Here is a 20,823-nt window from a genome sequence, read left to right as displayed (position 1 = left end):
CAAAAGCTCAGATGAAGAACAAATATATTTGGGTCCTTTTCTTCCATGATGCCCACCTGAAGGATTACTCTCCTATTTGCCAGAAAAGGCAACTTGCCAATTGGAAAAGGGAAATCTTGGATTTCCCCCTGATTTTACTAATTCATCCACACTAATGAAACACCTAAATGATCCTTTTCCTAATATTGCTATTTGTGAATGCTATTATTAAGGAAACATAGGAGACCATGGATCACTCTCATTCTTTTCCTGAGAAGAATTTCAAAGCTAAGGTATTACTTGAACAGGCCTGTAGGGATTGTGTAAATAAGCCACACCGGTGTGCCATTTTTCTGAATATTTCCTTTGGTGTACAATGAAAGACAGCCTGTGAAACTTACTTAAGATTCATCGTGGAATTTTCAAGATCAGCTCATATTTATTGGTTAACATATAATGAAATACCACAATTTGATTTATACAGTGCCTACCTTAGAAAGTGCTTCATCATGGACAACTGTGTTGGTTGTTAATAATACAAGGACCGTCTGAAGAAGCTTGAGTTCTTCAAGGCTATTTTCCATCAGTTGCCAAAGCATATTGATAACATTTCCAGCAGCAACCTTGGGAACAAAAATTGAGATGGGCTATTCGATGCCAAGATACTATGTGGGGGGAAATGACTATAGAAGTGTCAATCATTAATTCCATCGTACTTAATAAATATTGAATATGCTTTTTCACCCTGTAAAGATCTGCAGGGGATCGCCTCAAGCAATATGTTCTCTTCTTTGACTGACCTTTTAAGATGGCCCCAATCCACCTCTACTGGAAGCAGGGCTGCAACTCACTCTGCCTACCCAAGAAAGAGGTGGGGAAGGGAAAAGCTGCTACCACCTGGGAATAACAAAGCACTTTTGAAACTACTGAGCTTAAATAGCCCAGAGGCAGCAGTCATAGAAGAGAGGGAGACTGGCTTGCAGAGGAAAAAGCAAAGGCACATAATCTCTTAACCCTTCTTCCCCTGACAGCGGGGAGGGTCAGGGAACCCTGCTAATAGGCTTTCCTTCCAGCTCAGCTCCTTAAGGAGAGAATACCATGAGACTGGTTCACTGTGTGTGACCCTAGAGGGTCCCAAGGAGGACAACCTGACCTGTCACTCCTCAAACTTAATAGCCTGGAGAAAGGAATACTAGGGTGTCATGGAGCTTAGAAGCTGGGGAGAATCAGCAAGTGTGATGGGACCAGCAGCAGTATTGGGTGAGGACTCAGCACTGTGCAAGACAAGATGAGGTCACTGAGAAGAGAATTTTATTTGTGTGGGAATTTCATTCCCTGGGTGAGTGTTAAGTTGTACCAGTAGCCAAAGCCTCAATAAAGCTAGAGCAGCTGACCGTTTTGCATTATAATCCTAAAGTGTAAGGCTTGGTGTAATTCTCCTGGGTGACTTGCATACACCTCCCCTTCCCCTCAGTTTTCAAGTTGTGCTACACCAACATCAATGTTAACACTAGTCAGAGAGACCTTAAACTGTAGTTTGTGTACCAGCTTCTAACCATGACTCAAAATTGTGCCGTAGGTATATTTATATGTTTATGCTGCCTTTACGCTAGCATAGTTCAGCACACATGACTCATCCCCTACCAACTCCACTTTATCCTCACAACAAGCCTGTAGAGTAGGTGAGAGTTGGCAAATGGTTCAAAAATATTCAGTGAGCTTCAGGGCTGAGTGAGTCTCCTCTAACCTCAACAATCAACATACTACACACCATACTAACTCTCATAATGCTAAATACCACATTTCATCTGAAAATAAAACTGAAGGGGAATGCTCCTGTAAGAAGCCAACCCTAATAATCCCTCTGGGGTAGTGTTACATCTACACTGATCCTAAAGGCTATGCCTACTCAGTTATCTTATTAGGATACTCTAATTTTTTTAATGATTCTTCAGCTATGTAAATTAGGCAACACTTCCATACCATTACTTGACTACCCCAAGTCTTACCTCTGAAACAACTTCATGAGACATGAGCCTTTGTATAGCTGCTAGACATAGTTGGGTGATCTTTGGTTCTTTTGTTCCACAACCCATTAGAAAAGGCTGAACCACTTCAGAGCTGTTCTCTTTCAAGGCTTTCAGATGGAGAAAAAATAAATATATACAATATCACAAGACCGCAGCTTTGATTAATAAAGAAACCATCTGTTGAAGATTAATATAATTAAAGTGATATTTCATGGAAAATATATATAAAAGAGATGGAAAGAGTTACAAATTTGGAACTTTTACTTTAATTTTATATCCACAGTAAGAACCTTTTGGAGCAGCTGCCTGAATCGTCTTCCAGCTGCCTGTTTGCATAGCATTTACTCCTTGCATTCACTTTGCTTTCCAAGCCTCTGAATTACCCCATTCTCATACACCATATGCAATATTCTACTGACTCTCCCATGTGCCCATTTTGTCATGGGCAAGATAGCTCTGTGATCCAACACATCCTTATGTTCATTGCACAAGAATACAAGAGTCTGAACAGAGTACTATGGAACAGAAGACTGATTATTTGATGTCTCCTTTCCTTCAAAGTACAAGTCTTAATTGCAGCCGACTTGTTTTAACATACTTGCTCTATGTGAACACACTGCTTGCACAGTATAGTAATATTTAATTTAACTGAAAGGTAGCCTAGTTTACAAAATCGTACATGTGCCAGGTTCTCAAAGATACCCATAGTGAGTCTATAGGAATTATAGTTTTAAATTATACATTGATATTAAACTCTAGCTGGAATTTTATCCTTTGACAGTGAGTACAATATACAACTCTCAAAACTATAGCTACTGCAGAAGTATATACACTTCTGATTCCAAACATGGAAATTTTAAACCAGATTTTTGTCTTACAACTAAGCAGTATTCAGTATTTTGTCTTATACCTAACTGGGGATGGGGTGGGGAGAGAGAGAGACTAGCTGAAGAAACTACCGGTAATTAAAACAAGCACTTCTTAGGCAAATAAGCAGGATTCAGCACTCAAAATTCACTTAAGTATACACACAGTGGGTATACCCTGACAGAAGTTTACCAAAGTTCTGAGCTGGTAAAGAATGGTATCCATAAATTATGTTGTATGAAATGCATCTCTTTTCTAGAATCTTATTAGGTACTATAGGGTGATAGTCTATTTCTTGCACAAGCACAAGGAAGTTTGATCCAGCAGGAAACATCTGCTCATGGTGGAGAAGGGGAAGTGGCTTTTGCCTATTTCCTCTCCCAAATATGTTCTGAGGGTCCCTCAATCCTCCAGAACAGTTTGGGGGAGGGTGTTAGGTTCATCAGGAAAATCAGTCCAAATTACCTCCTCCCCTTGATGAGCAGATGCATCTGCTGGTGCAACAGAGCAAAGTACACTAACAGAAAATAGCCCATAACACTGAGAATTCTATTAGGAATATCCAGTATACTGAGCTACAGAAACAATCCAAAGGGGCATCAGTTATATAACCCCTCAACCCAGTTCTGTATTATCAGTGACACTACAGCAGATTAATTAGAAACAGTAACAGAGATTCTGTACTGATGACCTTCGTGGTCCCTTCCAACTCTACAATTCTACGATACAAAATACCATTTCAAATCAGAATGCAATTACTTGAAACTTGAAAAGCCTAGAGAGAGTGAAAGGCCTCAAACTGTGTATGGTTTGTTTGTTTTTTAAAAGAGAAATCTTGATTTGGTTTTCTAGGAAAATGTAAGCAGTGAAGGCATCTATATTAATGCACAGATGTATCGTGTCTTAGAAGATTATTCACAGGTTTATCAAGGCAGCCATTAAACCTAAAAGCGTTAGGTAAAGGTAAAGGGACCCCTGACCATTAGGTCCAGTTGTGGCCGACACTGGGGTTGTGGCACTCATCTCGCTTTATTGGCTGAGGGAGCCAGCGTACAGCTTCCGGGTCATGTGGCCAGCATGACTAAGCCGCTTCTGGCGAACCAGAGCAGCACACAGAAACACTGTTTACCTTCCCGCCGGAGCAGTACCTATTTATCTACTTGCACTTTGATGTGCTTTTGAACTGCTAGGTTGGCAGGAGCAGGGACCGAGCAACGGGAGCTCACCCCGTCATGGGGATTCGAACCGCCGACCTTCTGATCGGCAAGTCCTAGGCTCTGTGGTTTAACCCACAGCGCCTTGTAAATAATGTTGAGTTTAAAGAGGAATTGTACAATGTAAATTAAAGTACTAGGATATAGATAAAAAGTACTAGTAAGCATTTCCAAGTGCTACTGTATTAGTGTTCTAGGCATATAATCTTTGAAGTCTAAAAAGGTAAAGGTACCCCTGCCCGTACGGGCCAGTCTTGACAGACTCTAGGGTTGTGCGCTCATCTCACTCTAGAGGCCGGGAGCCAGCGCTGTCCGCAGACACTTCCGGGTCACATGGCCAGTGTGACAAGCTGCATCTGGCGAGCCAGCGCAGCACACGGAACGCCGTTTACCTTCCCACTGGTAAGCGGTCCCTATTTATCTACTTGCACCCGGGGGTGCTTTCGAACTGCTAGGTTGGCAGGCGCTGGGACCGAACGACGGGAGCGCACCCCGCCGCGGGGATTCGAACCGCCGACCATGCGATCGGCAAGTCCTAGGCGCTGAGGTTTTACCCACAGCGCCACCCGTGTCCCCTTTGAAGTCTAGTTAGCTAATTATTCTCCCTAATTAGGGCAAAGGACCATAGTTCAGTAGTAGAGCATCTGCTCTGCAATTCAGAAGGTTTCAAAACAATCCCTGGCATTTCCAGGTAGGACTGGAAATGTCCCTTGTCTGAAACCCCAAAGAGCTGTCAGTGTGGTAGGCAATGGTCTGACTCAGTACAAATTGGTTTCTGAGGTTCTATTATGTCATAAAAATTTATACTGGGTGTGGGTGGAATTCCACTGTTGCTGTTTTCTAGGTTGCTTATGTATTTTAAGACTAATCCCGAGTTTTGTTACTAGTTGTAAGTCTTGTCCATAATGATATTTGTGAGGCTGCAACTGTCTTCCATACACTAAATCACTGTATGCTATCTAGTTCTTTGAACAGATATGATGAGATGCTTCTGTCTCTTAGTGCAAGTTTGTTTGGATTATAGCTGACATTACCTGTCATAGCTTTCCCACTTATGTCAGCATTCATGATAGCAATGAAAACAAAAGAAAAATAAATTAAATAGAAGTGTTAAAGTGAAAAAATAGGGCAAGAACTATTCTAAAGTATATTCTTATGCAACATGAGTGGATTTTAAGTAATACTAGAGTAATTATTCAAAATCAACTAATCTAAACAATAAAAACTAATTGTGGCATCATTTTTGTTGCAACAGACCACCTGCCCCTGCCCTTCTGTACTCATGTACTCTCAAGTACACAGAAGCAACTATAAATATTTTCTCTGGTGACACTAATGCTTAAGACTTGCTAGTGCAACATTTAAAAGAATAATAACCAACAAGAGAAATATTTTTCTAATCTTAATTAGTTATTTAAGATACTGGTTGTGGACCAGTGAACAGGAAGAAATGGAATAGAAAAATAAAGCATTTTTCAAAGTCTATTGGTTCATAACAGTAATATGAGTGAATATAAAACTAATCAGATTGGGTAACTGGAATGAATATGGTAACAGGTAAATCTCAAAGGAAAGATTGCGTTTAATAGGGTTCACTTCCAGGAAAGTGAGTTAGGTGTCCTTGGTGATATCATACATTTTCCTCCATAAAATCTAAATAATTCAAAGTTCATATAATACTACCACAATATTGGAGCAAGGTACACATGAGAACACAGTTAAATTTTTAAAATGGGCAAATTATTGGGAGGTGGGAGAGGAAAGTTGGTGAACACTTTCCTGTTCTGGCAACTTCTTGCTGAACTGGGCAAATGGGGCTCATATATGGTAAACTCTTTTTACAGGTTTTTTTTTAATCTCCTAAGGCAATTCTTTATATTTTTGCATTATGGCCTGTCTAATTCTGACTGTTGTTGACTGGGGTGGGTGGCTGACAGGCACTTGGGAACCCCAGCACAAGGGGATTTCTGCAGGCATTACCAAGATCGCTGCACAGGGCTTCCAATCAGCAGCATACTTTCCAGAATGACAGAATAGAGAGGTGTACTTGAAAGTGATTGTGAAAGTGATGCACAAGCCTCCTATTTGTGCATTGGCAACCACATCTCCACCTGCCCCATACATGACGTCACCTGCCCCATGTAAAGCATCAGATGTGGGGCAGGTGGTGAAAAAAGTCTTGTGGACCAAATTTCATGGAATGCCAAGTTTGACCAGCAGGCCAGACATTTCCTAGCCCTTGTTTAAGAAGTGGGCATGGGGTATCCAGATAAGCTCCAATTTAAGTACTAGTTGGAAGATCTTCAGAGCTACTTAGCTTTAGGAAGGGAAGTACACAATTTATTTGAATTTTGTATACTTTCAAATCACTGCCACTATTGCCACCAATACAAAATTATCTCTGACTCCTACAGACACTCTTTCCAGTTGTCTTCACTTCCAGTTTGCAAAACATCATAAGAAGCAGTTTCAAAATCTGTGAGATTTGGGGATATTTTACTCTCTCTATAGTTACAAGCAATATATTAAATTGTATTTGGTTACCCTAAAATTCTACATTAAAAACATAGATTCATTCAGTAATTAATATAACTAAAGAAAAAGGCTGAAACTGGCAATATTTCATTTACTGTCCATTAAATTTCACAGAATGAGTTGTGGGAGGAATGTTTTGGAGAGGTCCTCTCTATCACTTTTACTTCTCCAAACACATCCATGCAGCAACACATCCTTTTCTCCATATCACCAGCAATTTTGCTTCTTTGTTCTGCTGTTCAACTGGAAGGAGACATCAATTTTCATTTGGATGACCCATAAGATAGTTTGGAATTGGGGTGGGGGAAGAGCAGACATGTGCATATTGGCTTAGTCTGCAGAAGCCATTTTCCTGCAGCATCTCTCTCATGAAACAGGGCACATACATCTATAAAATGTTTGTCAAACTATAAGTTTTGAGTACTTCAGTAACAGCTAATACAGTAACATAATACATTATTGTTGTTGTTGTTTGTATAATGCAAATAGCAGTAAAAAACATAGAACACAATAAGGAACAGGGGGTATACAACCCAAAATAATCTATGGGCCACGACAAATTATATACCCTCAACCCCAGAAGACTGTCCTCTACAGGATGGTATTGAATTGCATCCAGTCCTGTGCTTTGTTTGGCACAAGACACTGTACACTATGTTAACTTACACCAATAATAGCTAAAACACACAAAAAAGCAGGGTGGGCATCCTGTATTAAGATTGGTGTCACTCCTAATCATACAACCATACCTCCAGGAGTGTGTTTCTACATATTCTGGCAAATAGCATACTCAGGGTCACCATGACACCCATGGGGCTGCCCCAACGTAGCTCAAAATTTGTAGCAGGGCACACTCTTTATTTGTCATCCTTGGTTGAGAAGGGAGAAGATAAACTGGGGTGGGGGTGTTCCTGTTGTGTTTTAGAATTACAGAATTCTAAAACTGCAGGAGTGGAGGACTTATTAAAATGGCCAACTCCTGGAGACTAATGGATTCGAATGGTTTTCTGGAGGGCTCTAGGGAGCTTTCCAATTGGCAAGGCTGGCTCTTCTGCCAAACACGGAAGGTGACATGGGAGTCTGAACACCCTTTCCCAACGTGCAAAGTAAGCAGAGCTCTGTGTTATGCTCTGGAGTGAGAACTATTAAGCGAATGAGCAGGTGGGGGGAAATCACAGCAAATGTGCTCAGGTCAGACTATTCAGTAGATCTCAAGGTGGCAAAGTAAGCTTACTTCTCCTCTGTGCCCCAGTTTTGTCATCCAGTGCAGTTGTTCTGGGTGGCTAAAGCCTATTACCTGTGGGCCTAGGCACATGGTAGAGCCTGGGACTGTTTGCAAGGCATTATGAGGATAATTTCACTTGCATCCACTGGAACTTGGACTCCAGGTTTTAGAGCAGGCAATTCTGGAGCACTTATTTGTTGGATGTTGTTGGACAGGTTTCAGTTGTTGCAGCCTGAGGGCGTGGACAGAGCATTTGGTAAGGTTTGTGCAACAACTGTTGGATCCTTGCCCCTCTTCATTTACAAAATTGGGCAGGGAGGGGTCAGCTGGTTGAGCTAGGAAGGTAATTAATGCTTTCTTACAAGAGGGAATGGATGCATTTGCATGGCATGCCACTGGCTTCACATTGTGGAGTGACACAACCCTCTATACCCAGTTCAAATCAAATGCTAAGCTAGGAATCATAGTTTGCTGCTCCCAGTCACACGAGGGGTGCAGATAATGAGGTGGAATCCTAAAGAACGTAAACAGGTGCTTGCTGTGTAAACTTTCCCTGAACTTGAGTACCTGGAAATCAGTGAGGATTCAAACAGGAGCTTCAGACACCAAAGACTATCCCAGAATTTTGATAACTGTATATATTTCACCTGCTTTGATGAAAAATTGGACTAGCACACTGTCATAACTTTTATTGAAAACCCATAGACTATTATTATCTTCATGTTCTAAAAGCACTAAAGATATTCAACACCAAATCACACACAAAGCTTTGATTTAAAGAGACTCAAATTAAATTTTCTGATTAGGATTTTTGGTGTTTGCAAATATTTACCTGACAAGACATCACTGTTTCGTGCAGCTATCGTTTTTACTTTTATTATTCCTGACTCAGCAGCCTGTAAAGAAAAGACAAGAGATTATTAATATATTAGTTTTTTCTTAGAAGCATTTTATCCTATTCTTCAGCTGAAATGGCTCCCACAGCAGCTTACTAAAATCAGTAGTAAGTCATCGCTGACCTCAGGCTTACAATCTAAAAGCCACTTCTCAGACTGTACTATATGAAAGCAATTCTTCATTTAACAGAAGTGAAATTAAAGTTGTTATGCCTGCAAAATCTTGTGGCAGAAATGCTTCCCATGAAAGCATATTTCAATGGCCCAGAATGTGATGTATTAACAACCGTGTCTCATTACAACTCCCGTCTCCGCATTAAGATCTTCACATCGTTATCTCTTTATTATTTGCAAATTTTCTCACTTTTTAAGGTCCCCTATGATATACCCAAGTGCGTTCAATAAACGCCTAGTTAAAAAAACACAGTTCTGAGGTGTTGGCATGGAAGTTGCTTAAAGGATAAACATAACAAATACACAATTTCTGTCTAAGAACATCCCGTGGCAACCCAAACTATTTTTTCTGATCTCATTCATGTTTCACACACAATATCCAAGGCATTCAGAGAGGTAGAAATGAATATGAATCTTGTGTCTACACAGATAGCGTGCATGCACCAATCAGCACAGTCTATATTTTCTTATACACAGATTAGATGCCAACTAAACCTAATACACAACTCTCTTGGCTAACTCAGCAGAAAATCCAACAAGGGTACTGTAACTAAAAAGATGTTAAAACATTCTTGACTCAGCTGAAAAGTTAACTAGAATGCCACAATGTTCTACTTTATGTATTCCCTAACAAAGTTCTGCTACAAAAAAAAGTTAAATGAAACCAGGGTTGCAAGATTTTATAGCTCAATTCCAATCAAAAGTAAGTCCCACTGAGTTTAATAGAAGTTGTGACCAGTTAAGTGTGTATAGAACTGCATTGTTAGCAAATTAATAAAGTACTTAATCGCTCTGTTTTACCAAAGAGAAAAAAGATACCTGAGAATTTTGTGTATTTAACATTAAATAGTAAGTTTTCATGACATTCTATGTAGTCCAATTTTAAAACCATATATTCTTATAAACATTTTCAAATACAACCTTGTGAGAAACTTATAGAAGCTAACATGTCTAATATAATAAACAACTTGTTCAAATTTCTTTCTGTTTCAAGGGCTTCTGTAAATGACTATGTTAAAGAATCCCGTTTAAAAAACCCTAATGCCTTGCAAACCATCACATGATCAAGCATATTGCCTTATTTGAATGCCAAAGTGCTGTGTGAACTGAAATAATTGATTTTATTTAATTATTTTCGTAACATCATTTGCTAGATGTTTAAAACAGCTCCATAAAAAGTAATAATCAGAAAAGGGGGGAAACAAACAAACATGAATATTAAAGGAACCGAGGGGGGGGGGAAGGTGAGAGAATAAAATATACAACTAGCTTTGAATTATTGACATATATATTTACATATGTTTTAGGGAAGCTTTTAATGTTTGACAGACTATTGTATTTTAATATTTTGTTGGAAGCTGCCCAGAGTGGCTGGGGAAACCCAGCCAGATGGGCCGGGTATAAATAATAAATTATTATTATTATTATTATTATTATTATTATTATTATTATTATTTTACAATGCAGCTCTTTCAATAAGTGAAGTTAGTACATTTTAAGGACTAGCGTACAGCTGAAAAATTCAAAGTCCTTTTAAGTATTCCTATTAGCTTGTTAAATATTTTACCACACCAATGCCTGTGCTCCTAGATAGCAGATAACTTTGCCTCAGCAGTAACCTGAACCTTCTGTAAAACTGCAATCCTAGTTCGGAATCTTGAAACTGCTGACTCAGCTAGAAAGGTAGCGCTACTCAAAATTGTCAGCTTATGCTGACGGACTCTAAATGAAAGCAGGAGCAGAGTTGTGGAGGACTAACAGTCAGCCGTATCAAGTAATTGCTAAAGCTACCTTGCTGAGGACAATGAAATAAACGGCCTAAAACCATTTTTTAAAAGAGTGTCACTTTCTTTACTAGTTTCTCACAGGAAAAATGTCTCCAAATATCTTTGGTATAGAATCCAAGGATGATAGTAGAACCTTGTTCCTATTTTATGGAGAGTTACAGGGGCAAAAGAATAAGCCACACAAAGTAGGTTTTACTGTAAATACAAAAGAGTAACCACCATAGTATTACTCAAGATACAGATATAGCCTGGCTTTGTCCAGCACATGTATTAGTGGTACATGGCACAAAGACTCCATTAACCACAGGCCCTGGCTTCACTGTCTGTCTGCAAGATCACGCTGAACATATGATTGTACTTTTAAATATATCCCTTCTAATCGTAAAGTTTTTATTGTCATGCTTGAACATAGATTGACAATGGAAGTTAAATGTATATAAACTGAAATTCAACACAAACGGGTGTTCCATTTATAGTCTATCCCTATAATTTTATTAATGTTGCATTATTACAATTCGTAGCCCAGACCATTAAACATTAAATCTGAGCTCCAAAAATCTACTCTGGAGGGTGAACCTGGATCATCTGGCATTAAGTCCCAATGCATTCAGTGAGAGTGCAATGGACTCCACTGTTAGTAGATATAAGGCATTACAAGCTACATAAAATGAAGCATTATAGTTATACACCTGCCAAATTATGTGCTGTTCGGATGATAGTGAAAATACTAAAACAAAAAAATTCTGCTTTGTTTTCATGTACAGGATTCACTACTGGGTTTAAAAAAAAAAGGTAAATGTTCCTTGTGCAATGAGTACCATGCAGTTCAATGCTAGTTTAGAAACCAGACGTGTAGTACTGGCTAACAAAGAACAAAGCTTACTTTATATCCTGCCTCCCCCAAACGTTTGTCCTCTCAAATTCTTTAAATTGTGAATATATCCTACAAAAAAGGAAATAATAATAGGGGGGTCTAACTGTAGCATTTTAAAATAGTGTATTTACCAAACAGTCCACTTTCCGTTAGCCCTGATATTCTAAAATATTGCATCTTGCATACTGTAGAGTTGTAACATTTTATGGAAACTAGAGGAAACTTCTGTAGAAGCTTAGAACTGTGATTCTCAAATTTTGTTCTTAAAACTTTGAAGACTTACTACTCAAAGCTGCCTTAAGGAAAGTCAAAGATTCCATCAAATCAAGCAATCATTTCTCTCCTACTCACATCCTTCAGTGCTATCTATGATGCTACCTACTACTACTTGGATGATGGACTCAAGGGCACCCTGATCAAATTTGCAGATGACACCAAACTGGGAGGGGTGGCTAACACCCCAGAGGACAGGATCACACTTCAAAACGACCTTGACAGATTAGAGAACTGGGCCAAAACAAACAAGATGAATTTTAACAGGGAGAAATGTAAAGTATTGCACTTGGGCAAAAAAAATGAGAGGCACAAATATAAGATGGGTGACACCTGGCTTGAGAGCACTACATGTGAAAAGGATCTAGGAGTCTTGGTTGACCACAAACTAGACATGAGCCAACAGTGTGACGCGGCAGCTAAAAAAGCCAATGCAATTCTGGGCTGCATTAATAGGAGTATAGCATCTAGATCAAGAGAAGTAATAGTGCTCTGGTCAGACCTCACCTGGAGTACTGTGTCCAGTTCTGGGCACCACAGTTCAAGAAGGACACTGACAAACTGGAACGTGTCCAGAGGAGGGCAACCAAAATGGTCAAAGGCCTGAAAACGATGCCTTATGAGGAACGGCTAAGGGAGCTGGGCATGTTTAGCCTGGAGAAGAGGAAGTTAAGGGGTGATATGATAGCCATGTTCAAATATATAAAAGGATGTCACATAGAGGAGGGAGAAAGGTTGTTTTCTGCTGCTCCAGAGAAGCGGACACGGAGCAATGGATCCCAACTACAAGAAAGAAGACTCCACCTAAACATTAGAAAGAACTTCCTGACAGTAAGAGCTGTTCGACAGTGGAATTTGCTGCCAAGGAGTGTGGTAGAGTCTCCTTCTTTGGAGGTCTTTAAGCAGAGGCTTGACAACCATATGTCAGGAGTGCTCTGATGGTGTTTCCTGCTTGGCAGGGGGTTGGACTCGATGGCCCTTGTGGTCTCTTCCAACTCTATGATTCTATGATACTACCAACTACTTACTTTGCCACCAACTTGGCAAATCTACAAACCTGATGCATGACTACGTGGTGAGTTACACCCAAATGTTTTGGATTTTTTTTGCATGGAAGGCTTTGACTGAAGCTCAAATAGCCCCCCCCCCCAGATCTTCTTCTTCTTTTTCTTCTTGTTATTATTGTTGTTGTTGTTGTTATCACCACCACCATCATCCCCACCCATCTGGAAACTCTGGGTGGCTTTCCAACACACATCAAAACATAATAAAACACCAAACATTAAAAACTTCCTGATACAAGGCTGCTTCAGATGTCTTCTAAATGTTGTGTAGTTCTTTATCTTTTTGACATCTGATGGGAGGGCATTCCACAGGGAGGGCGCTGCTACCGAGAAGGCCCTCTGCCTGGTTCCCTGTAACCTCTCTTCTTGCAGTGAGGGAACCACCAGAAGGCCCTTCAGTGTCCGGGCTGAACAATGCAGGTGGAGATGCTCCTTCAGGTATACAATACTATTACCCCCCCCCCCGGTCAAAAAACCCTTTCATGGGAATATACTTTAATTGGCATCTTAGTTTGTGTCCTATAGGTTGAAGCTATGGATTTTAAGTACACCCTAGAACACTTTTGGTATCAATGAGGTCCGCACTATACAACAGAACACCCTTTGCTCCACATTTTAATCTAGGCACAGTACAACAAATCTATAACAAAGTACAACAAAACATTAGAACCTCAGGTTAGCACATTAAAGAGGTTGTTTTATATCAAATTAACATATTTGTTTACTTTCTCCATATCCGCCTTATGGAACACAATGCTAGCAACATGCAATTCTCTTTCAATTCATTAAAAACATCAGTACAGTCTTAGCTTATTGATTTCAACAATCAAGAGCTCCTGAATTTTTACAGGGGCAAATATCGTTCTACAGAGATGGGAACCTCAGGCTTGGGGGGCAACTGCAGCCCTGTAGATGTCTCTGTATGGTCCTTCCCCAAGCCATGCTCCTTACCAGCCCTCCTTGAATGCTTATGACTGGCTAGAATGTGGTCTGACAATACTCTGGTGGTAGTATCACCTGGATGGACAATAACAGCACCACCCTCTGGAAACAACCATCAAAGTAGGACCAGAACCACCGCAAAGCAGTGCCACCTAACCCTAACTCATATTACTGTATATTATTATCAGTTATGATTCTCATCTTCGGCATTGAGTATTTCACTCTGCAAAAAACAAACTTTGCTTGATTTACTTAGTTTTAAGATATTAAACAGGGCATGCTTCTCAGAGCCCAAGTTCTTAAAATTCTGAAGTCCTTACCAAAGTTTGAAGACTCACATACGCAAACCATCAACAACAACCCCTCGCAAGTGGGACAAGACAGCAATATGATACGCACATGGGAGCTGTTCCAAGTGCCACTTTCAAATTTAATATACAACGGAAACCTGCTTACCTATCGGTGGCAAAACAGGAACAGCTTGCAAACTCGTTTGGGTAATGCAATCCTTGTTGATTACCCAAACAGTTGCTACCACCAGTCAGTGCCTTGAAACCTACTATATTCAAAGCCACCTGTCTCCAAACAAGGGCCTCCAAGTTATCCTAACAGATGATAAGAAGGCTTTTGCCTATCTTTTGAGCGGTATCGATTGCCTCCCCCAGCAAAAAAAAGGGCACCATTGCTAAGCCTAGGAAATGTACACTTAAAAAGTTCGCCCACTAGAGAGACTGAAGTCTGGGAAGAGGGAGGTGCAACCGGGAACTGCTTGTTACAAGAAAGTGCTGCAAGCGGACCGTGGTGGCCAAGCGACGCAGACGTTTGCAGTGTAGACGCAGCCGCCCGACTCGGTTCCACTCCGGGATTTCAGTTCTCAACCGGGGTGGGTAGAGAGGAAAGGCCTCAGCGAGACCCCACGTACCTCTTCCTAAAGCAGGCCGGGAAAAGGCCAACACGACACAAGAAATACACACAAACACTGACACGCCCCCCCCCGACAGTCCACTTTCTCTCCCCCCCAAAAACCCTCCTCACCTCCTTGACGGGAGGAAATTTCTTCCGGCACTCCAGGCTCAGGGCCCGCAGGTCGCCCTGCATGTTTTCCAGCAGCTTCTTCACGGCCTCGGGGCTGCTCGTCCCGGCCATGGCTCCTCCGCCGTGTGGGGAAGGCAGCGACGCGAAGCCGGCAAGGGACAGGCCCGGCCGAGCCAGCGTCGCCGTCTGAATGTGGCGGCGCCCGGAGGCCGTCAAGTCCCGGGCGGAGCCACGGGCAAAAGCAGCAGCACCACCAGCAGCAGCCGCCTCAGCCTCCAAGGCCGGCCCGCCGCGTCCACGTCCGCTCCCGCTCCCACAATGCCGGGCGCCGCCGCTGCCGCCGCCGCACGTCAGCCCCGCTTCCGTGCGACAGAGGCCTCGCAAAGAAGGGGCGGCGCGAAGGAGGGGAGGAGGGCCCGTAGGGCGGCGCGGCCCGAGGACGACGGGGCTGAGGCGGGTCTGTCAGGGGCGGAAGATGGGGGGCAAAGACGGGGCGCGACCCTGTCTTGGGTTGGACGCAGTCACGGGGCAGAAGAGAGAGGCCGTCGGTTCCTCAGAGCATGTGCAGTTCTTGCTTCTTCCCCCATGCAAGGTGGCATGGAGGGGATTCCAGCTCCTCTTTCTTGAAATCGCCGGCACTTATTTCCTTGCGTCACCAGCCCTGTTCAGGGAAGTTTTTAGTGTGGGATGTTGTCTTGTGTTCTTACTATTTTTTTTTGTTGGGATCCACCCGGAGTGGCTGGGTCAACCCAGTCAGATGGGCGGCATATAAGTAATAAATTATTCTTATTATTCTTATTATCAGCAGCCCCGACTCGGCTTTTTTTTTTTAAAAGATCCCTGCCACTGCCTCTCAGATTTGCCATATCAAAGAGATATGGGATTATCCATGTTGTTTACTGCCAGCTCAATGCCATAGACATCGTTACCCCGCCGTAAAACCTAGTGAGTTCAGTAGGTCTTGCGCAAGGGGGAATCGATACAGGTTCGCAATCTTAATAAGCATTTTGAGCCATCGACATCACCCGTGGCTGGCAAATGCTCCTTAATCAAACAATGGAAATTGTGTAGCAGGTTGCACTGCATTTTTCCTTAAAAAACAAAACAAAAAGGTATCTGTTTAAGATTTGTGTTGTATCCCACCCCCTACAGTGTTAATTGTCTTTTTTTTACGGTTAGGGTAGTAACACCCTTCTGTTACTGATAATAGCTTCAGATTCCAACACCACTGCCAGTAAAGGAAAACTTGCTTCCATTATGGATTGAGTGGGTTACAGCTGATCAGCCCTGTTGCTTTGGCCCAGAGGACCTTTGCAGGAACTGTTGCCTGGCAATTGGCAGGTGCCAGCAGGAGAAGCTTGCCTCAATCAAGGGTTGAATGAGATCCAGTTGCTCAGTCTTCTCCTTTACATCGGAGAACACCAATGAAGGCCAAGCTTGAATGCAGGAAAAGCCACCTGCGTAACCCTGTAGTGGCATTTCTTAAGCAACATTTTTATTGTGAGAATTGTTTTTTGTAATCTGCTTAGAGAGCATCCCAGGGTTATGAAGTGAGATAAAGCATTATAAATACTATTCCTGGGTGTGTGTTTTTGTTTGTTTTGCTTAAGCATGAGGTGCATTTACTGATATTAGTATCCATGCTTCCAGTTCTTGCTTCTTTAAAGGGGAAGTTGGCAGCTGTCCCTCATTTTAAGATACACATTCCTTATGCCAAGATACTACAGTTCTACAATGTGTACTTAGTGGAACAGATTATAACATTGCCAAAGTTGCGTAATCTAGAAAGAGCCTATGATCTCTTCATGAGAAATCGGCAGCAGACCTAGGTGAGCAATTTGCCATCATTCCTAAGGCTCCTTTTTATTATGCACCCTCATTTACTTTCAGCTTGTGACAAGAGTGATGCATCCCACATTATGTGTTTAGCTGCACAGTTTAAAGTGTGCTCTAAACATAGTCTAATTGTCATGAGCACATATTTGAAAATGTGTGGTAGAGAAGTACAGTCAGCAGAGAGCTAGGTTTTCCTACATTTTCCTGGCAAGTGTACATTAGTGTCAAGAGAAAATATACCGCTGTGTTAAGGTGTGGAAAACACCAGGGGGTGTGGAGGGGAGTAAAGGATTTTCTTTATCCACCTCCTCACCAGTATGAACAGAGCTGACAAACCAGGAGCTGGGCCAGAGGATTGTGGACTCTGCCAAAACATCTCCTCCTTTCAGCACTAGACTAGAGTCATCGCTATAAGTGGAGGAAGTGCTACTGACTCTTCTTCAGTTCTTGTTCTATTCAAATATGGCTCTTGTTAAATTAATAGTTCAATAATACTGGCATGGTGATGAACTTCAGGGGGGGGGGAATTAAGAGCCACCATATCATTGTGACACTACTGTAAGACATGTACATGATTAAGATTACATTTATGCACATGATTGATCAAAGCATTTGCCTTTAGCATGGCTACTCACATGCTCAAAATACGTAGCCTCTAAAATATTTTAATTGCAATATCCTGCCACATTGCCTTAATTGTACCTTGCAATCCAATCCTAAATGTATGCTGAGGTAAGAATACACTCAAGTACTTCAGTAATAAGGAAATACAGAATATAGCTAGAATATTGACTTACATCACCCCTTGCCTGCAGAACTGGCTGCTTCTCACCATTTTCCAAACATCCTTGTGGAGTGTGCCCTCAGCCTTCTCTCCTTGGGTGTCCTCCGGGCAGCTGCTGCTGCCGCCTCTGGTCTCTGAGCTGTCCCACCTCCCGCTCAAGTGAGGTGCCTCCTCACACTGCCCCACAGGGGCCTGGAAAGAGGATACCCTCAGCCTTAGTGGCGCAGTGGAGACTGGCCAAAGGTGAACATGAGGCCAGCGTCTTCCCTTGGGAGGCAGCAGTGGCGGCAGCAGCAGCAGGCACTCAGCTCCTGGGCAGGCCTTGCACACAGCAAGCACATGAAAGACCAGAACAGCACCTGCCTGCCCACCCTCCCGCTTGTCTGTTCATTTCCCAACAGCAAGGGCCGGTGGGCTGGGCTCCCTCACCAGCTTGCTTGCTTACTCTGAGGCCGCCTCAGCTCCTAGCAACCAGCACCCACTGGCCAGCCCCAGAGGCACCATTCGCCTGGGGAGCTTGTAGCCAGGGCTGATGCAACAAACAGCTGTACAAGCCTTGGGGTATATGCAAGAGGGCATCTGTGGAGGGAGGGAAGGAAAGAGCGAGAGAGGCCAGTGTTGCCCGTGGCAGCCCTGATCATCATTCAAGGCACCCCAGGGTGCCAAGGCACACTGGTTGAAAACCACTGCTTTAAGCTATTGTAAAGTGTCCTGAGATAATTTGATAAAGTGTAGTACAAAAATATTTGAAACACCACCAGGTATTCACTGTATTAAAATTAGCATTGTTTGAGATCCCAAGGGATCAAAAAGCTTCAGTCTCAAGTAAGATCCACCACTGTATCTACACATTAGCCCACCAAATGATCAACCAGTATCATCCAGATTACAGCATGCCATGGACTGAGAATAGGAATGGGAAAATAGTGCACTGCAAGGGTACATGGCATACACAGAAAACTGGTCCAGAAAATTCAAAAATTAAGCTAGTCCTAAAACACTTTAACCAGTGGTGGTGAACCTGTAGTCCTCAAACTGTTGATGGATGTCTGCTCCCAGCCAGCATGGCCAGGAATGATGAAAGCCAGTCCAGAAATGTCTGTAGGACCACAGCTTCCCCACCCCTTACTTAAACCAAGTTCTAATACTATCTGTGTATGTTATTTGCTCTATTCCTGTAAGCATCCCAAGAACTCCAGATACCTCAGTTGTGCTTCATACAGATGGCTATAATACAGATGTAAAACATTTGAGACACTTGGCTTATTAGGAATTTCAAATTGTTTTCTTTATACTAAAGCAAACTAGTACTTCATCATTTATCTCATGATCAACCCAACAGTTTGTTTCTCTCATTTCTAGTTTCCAGTAGTACAGAAAATTGCTTTGAAATATTTTCACCCTCTTCCATCACAAGTGGAAGGCAACACCATTTTATTTCATTGGATTAATCCAGCAATAATTTTAAACAATGCCTATGTACCATTACTAATTCACCTGTAAGAACGCATGGATGGACTCCGCAAAGTTTCATGGAATTTGTTAAGTCAAAGGAGTCACCTCCCGTATTCCTGTATCACATGGGCAAATCAGCATCCTGCTTTCTTGATCATTTAGGCTCGTGCAAAGGGCTGAAGTCAGGCAGCAGCATGTTGCATATACTTCTCCACACAGTGTATAGTTATGGCATTCATTCCCACAAGAAGCAGTGATGCCTACCAATTTAGATGGCTTTAAAAGATTAGATAAATTCATGGCAAATACAGCTATCAATGGCTACTAGCTATGATGGCTATGTTCTACGTTCACTGTTGGAAACAGTATGCCTTTGAACACTAGTTGCGAGGAATCACAAGGAGGGAGAGTGCTGTTGTGCTCAGGTCCTGCTTTGGCGCCTCCCATAGGCATCTGGTTGGCCGCTGTGGGAAAAGCATGTCGGACTAGATGAGCTAATAGCCTGACCTAGCAAGACCTTATGTTCATGATCATACCAAATACATGAGCCCTCCAAGAACCGGGTCTGAGAAGAGACAGAGGAGCAGGTGATAAGTGAGTTTGATGAGATGAATAGAGGGGAAATGTCACTAAGCAAAGTGTAAGGTATTACCATCCAAGAGTAAAGCAGCTATTAGAAGTTTGTGGTACATGCCAAAGGGGATAAGGCTCAAGATAGTTCTTAGTTCCTTACTTCTACTACCTCATTTTAGAGGTCAAATGCAGCCAAAATTATGATTTAGAATCTGAACAGCTCTGTAAATTTTGGGTCAATCCAACTCATACATCTATATGGTCAGGATATTATCACCTAGGATATGATAAAATGATTAAAGTGTCATCTGCTTTCATGCACTATGCCCCAAGACTCTCGCTGATTTATCTACAATAGACCGAACCACAGCAGAAGATTTTGGCTACCCCCCCCCCAAAATCATACCCATTCTATTGGCAGCCCACAAGTTACCCATACAGTATGCTCCATTTCAAGCTTAATTTTGATGCAAAGTGTTTTCACAAGTCTCTCTGGTTCTTTTCAGTTCAGTTCCTGTATTGATCATAGGCCATAGCAGGGATAAAAAAATAATATAGATGAAATGGTTAATAACACATTATTGCTACAGGCAAAAAGGTAAGTGAATGAAAATTAGATGTTACTACAGTGATCATAGCAGCACAATTGTTTTCAAAAATTACAAGTCAAATAAGACAGCATGGGTGTTGCTGCATCTTATCCTACTAGCTCCACTCTAAATTGGGGAGCCTGATATGTCTTTTGGACCGCAGTATTGTTCAGGGGTGTGAAAGTACTAATAAACCCGAAAATACTATTATATTATGCCCAACAAATACAGTGTGTGGTTTTTATACACAATATAAAATATACCTCTCATTGAATCTGGGTAGAAGACACTCATCCTCCTCAAGGTTTTGTTACAAATAGATCTTAGAAACATTCAGTTTACTGTACAGCTGTAGAATCTACAGAACAAAAAACTGTATGCAACATTTTAGGACCACACGCCTATTTAATCTAAACACTCCCCAATTCAAAGCAAACAATCGTGATTTAAGTTTTAAAGACTCCTGTGTCCCACCCACATGTAGAGTCCACATGTCAGCTGGCTGTGTGTACTGTCCCTAATAATAAAAAAATCAAGCCTGTCAAAAGGAAAACACAATCACACTCTCTAAAAAATTACAGTAATAAATATTTATGTCACAAACAATAAAAAATAGACCAGTTATGCAGATAAATAAGGAATATATTCAAGTGGAATTAACTAAAAGTAAGACATATGCGACTTTTTGTA

General features: G+C 41.8%; 2 protein-coding genes across 6 annotated transcripts in view; one reads left to right on the top strand and one right to left on the bottom strand.

Annotated features, from left to right (window-relative positions):
- MON2 (MON2 homolog, regulator of endosome-to-Golgi trafficking) overlaps nucleotides 1–15,239 on the bottom strand; it is a 54,848-nt gene extending 39,609 nt beyond the window's left edge. For 2 of the 5 annotated variants that reach the window (XM_053405877.1, XM_053405879.1), the window contains exons 1-4: nucleotides 14,896–15,239; nucleotides 8,683–8,746; nucleotides 1,989–2,116; nucleotides 471–602 (exon numbers count right to left, since the gene is read on the bottom strand). In XM_053405877.1, coding sequence (XP_053261852.1) covers nucleotides 471–602; nucleotides 1,989–2,116; nucleotides 8,683–8,746; nucleotides 14,896–15,006 — 435 coding nt within the window. In that variant the 5' untranslated portion in view covers nucleotides 15,007–15,239. The remainder of the gene's footprint in view (nucleotides 1–470; nucleotides 603–1,988; nucleotides 2,117–8,682; nucleotides 8,747–14,895) is intronic. The other 3 variants (XM_053405881.1, XM_053405882.1, XM_053405880.1) reach the window with 2 other exon arrangements.
- Nucleotides 1–20,823, top strand: part of PPM1H (protein phosphatase, Mg2+/Mn2+ dependent 1H) — a 233,822-nt gene that overhangs the window by 144,827 nt on the left and 68,172 nt on the right. The gene's annotated exons all lie outside the window — the stretch shown is intronic.

Source organism: Podarcis raffonei, chromosome 10 (genome assembly GCF_027172205.1).
Source record: "Podarcis raffonei isolate rPodRaf1 chromosome 10, rPodRaf1.pri, whole genome shotgun sequence".
Classification (NCBI taxonomy): Eukaryota; Metazoa; Chordata; class Lepidosauria; order Squamata; family Lacertidae; genus Podarcis; species Podarcis raffonei.
Note: the sequence above shows the minus strand (reverse complement) of the source record. Positions and strands in the feature narration are given on the sequence as shown.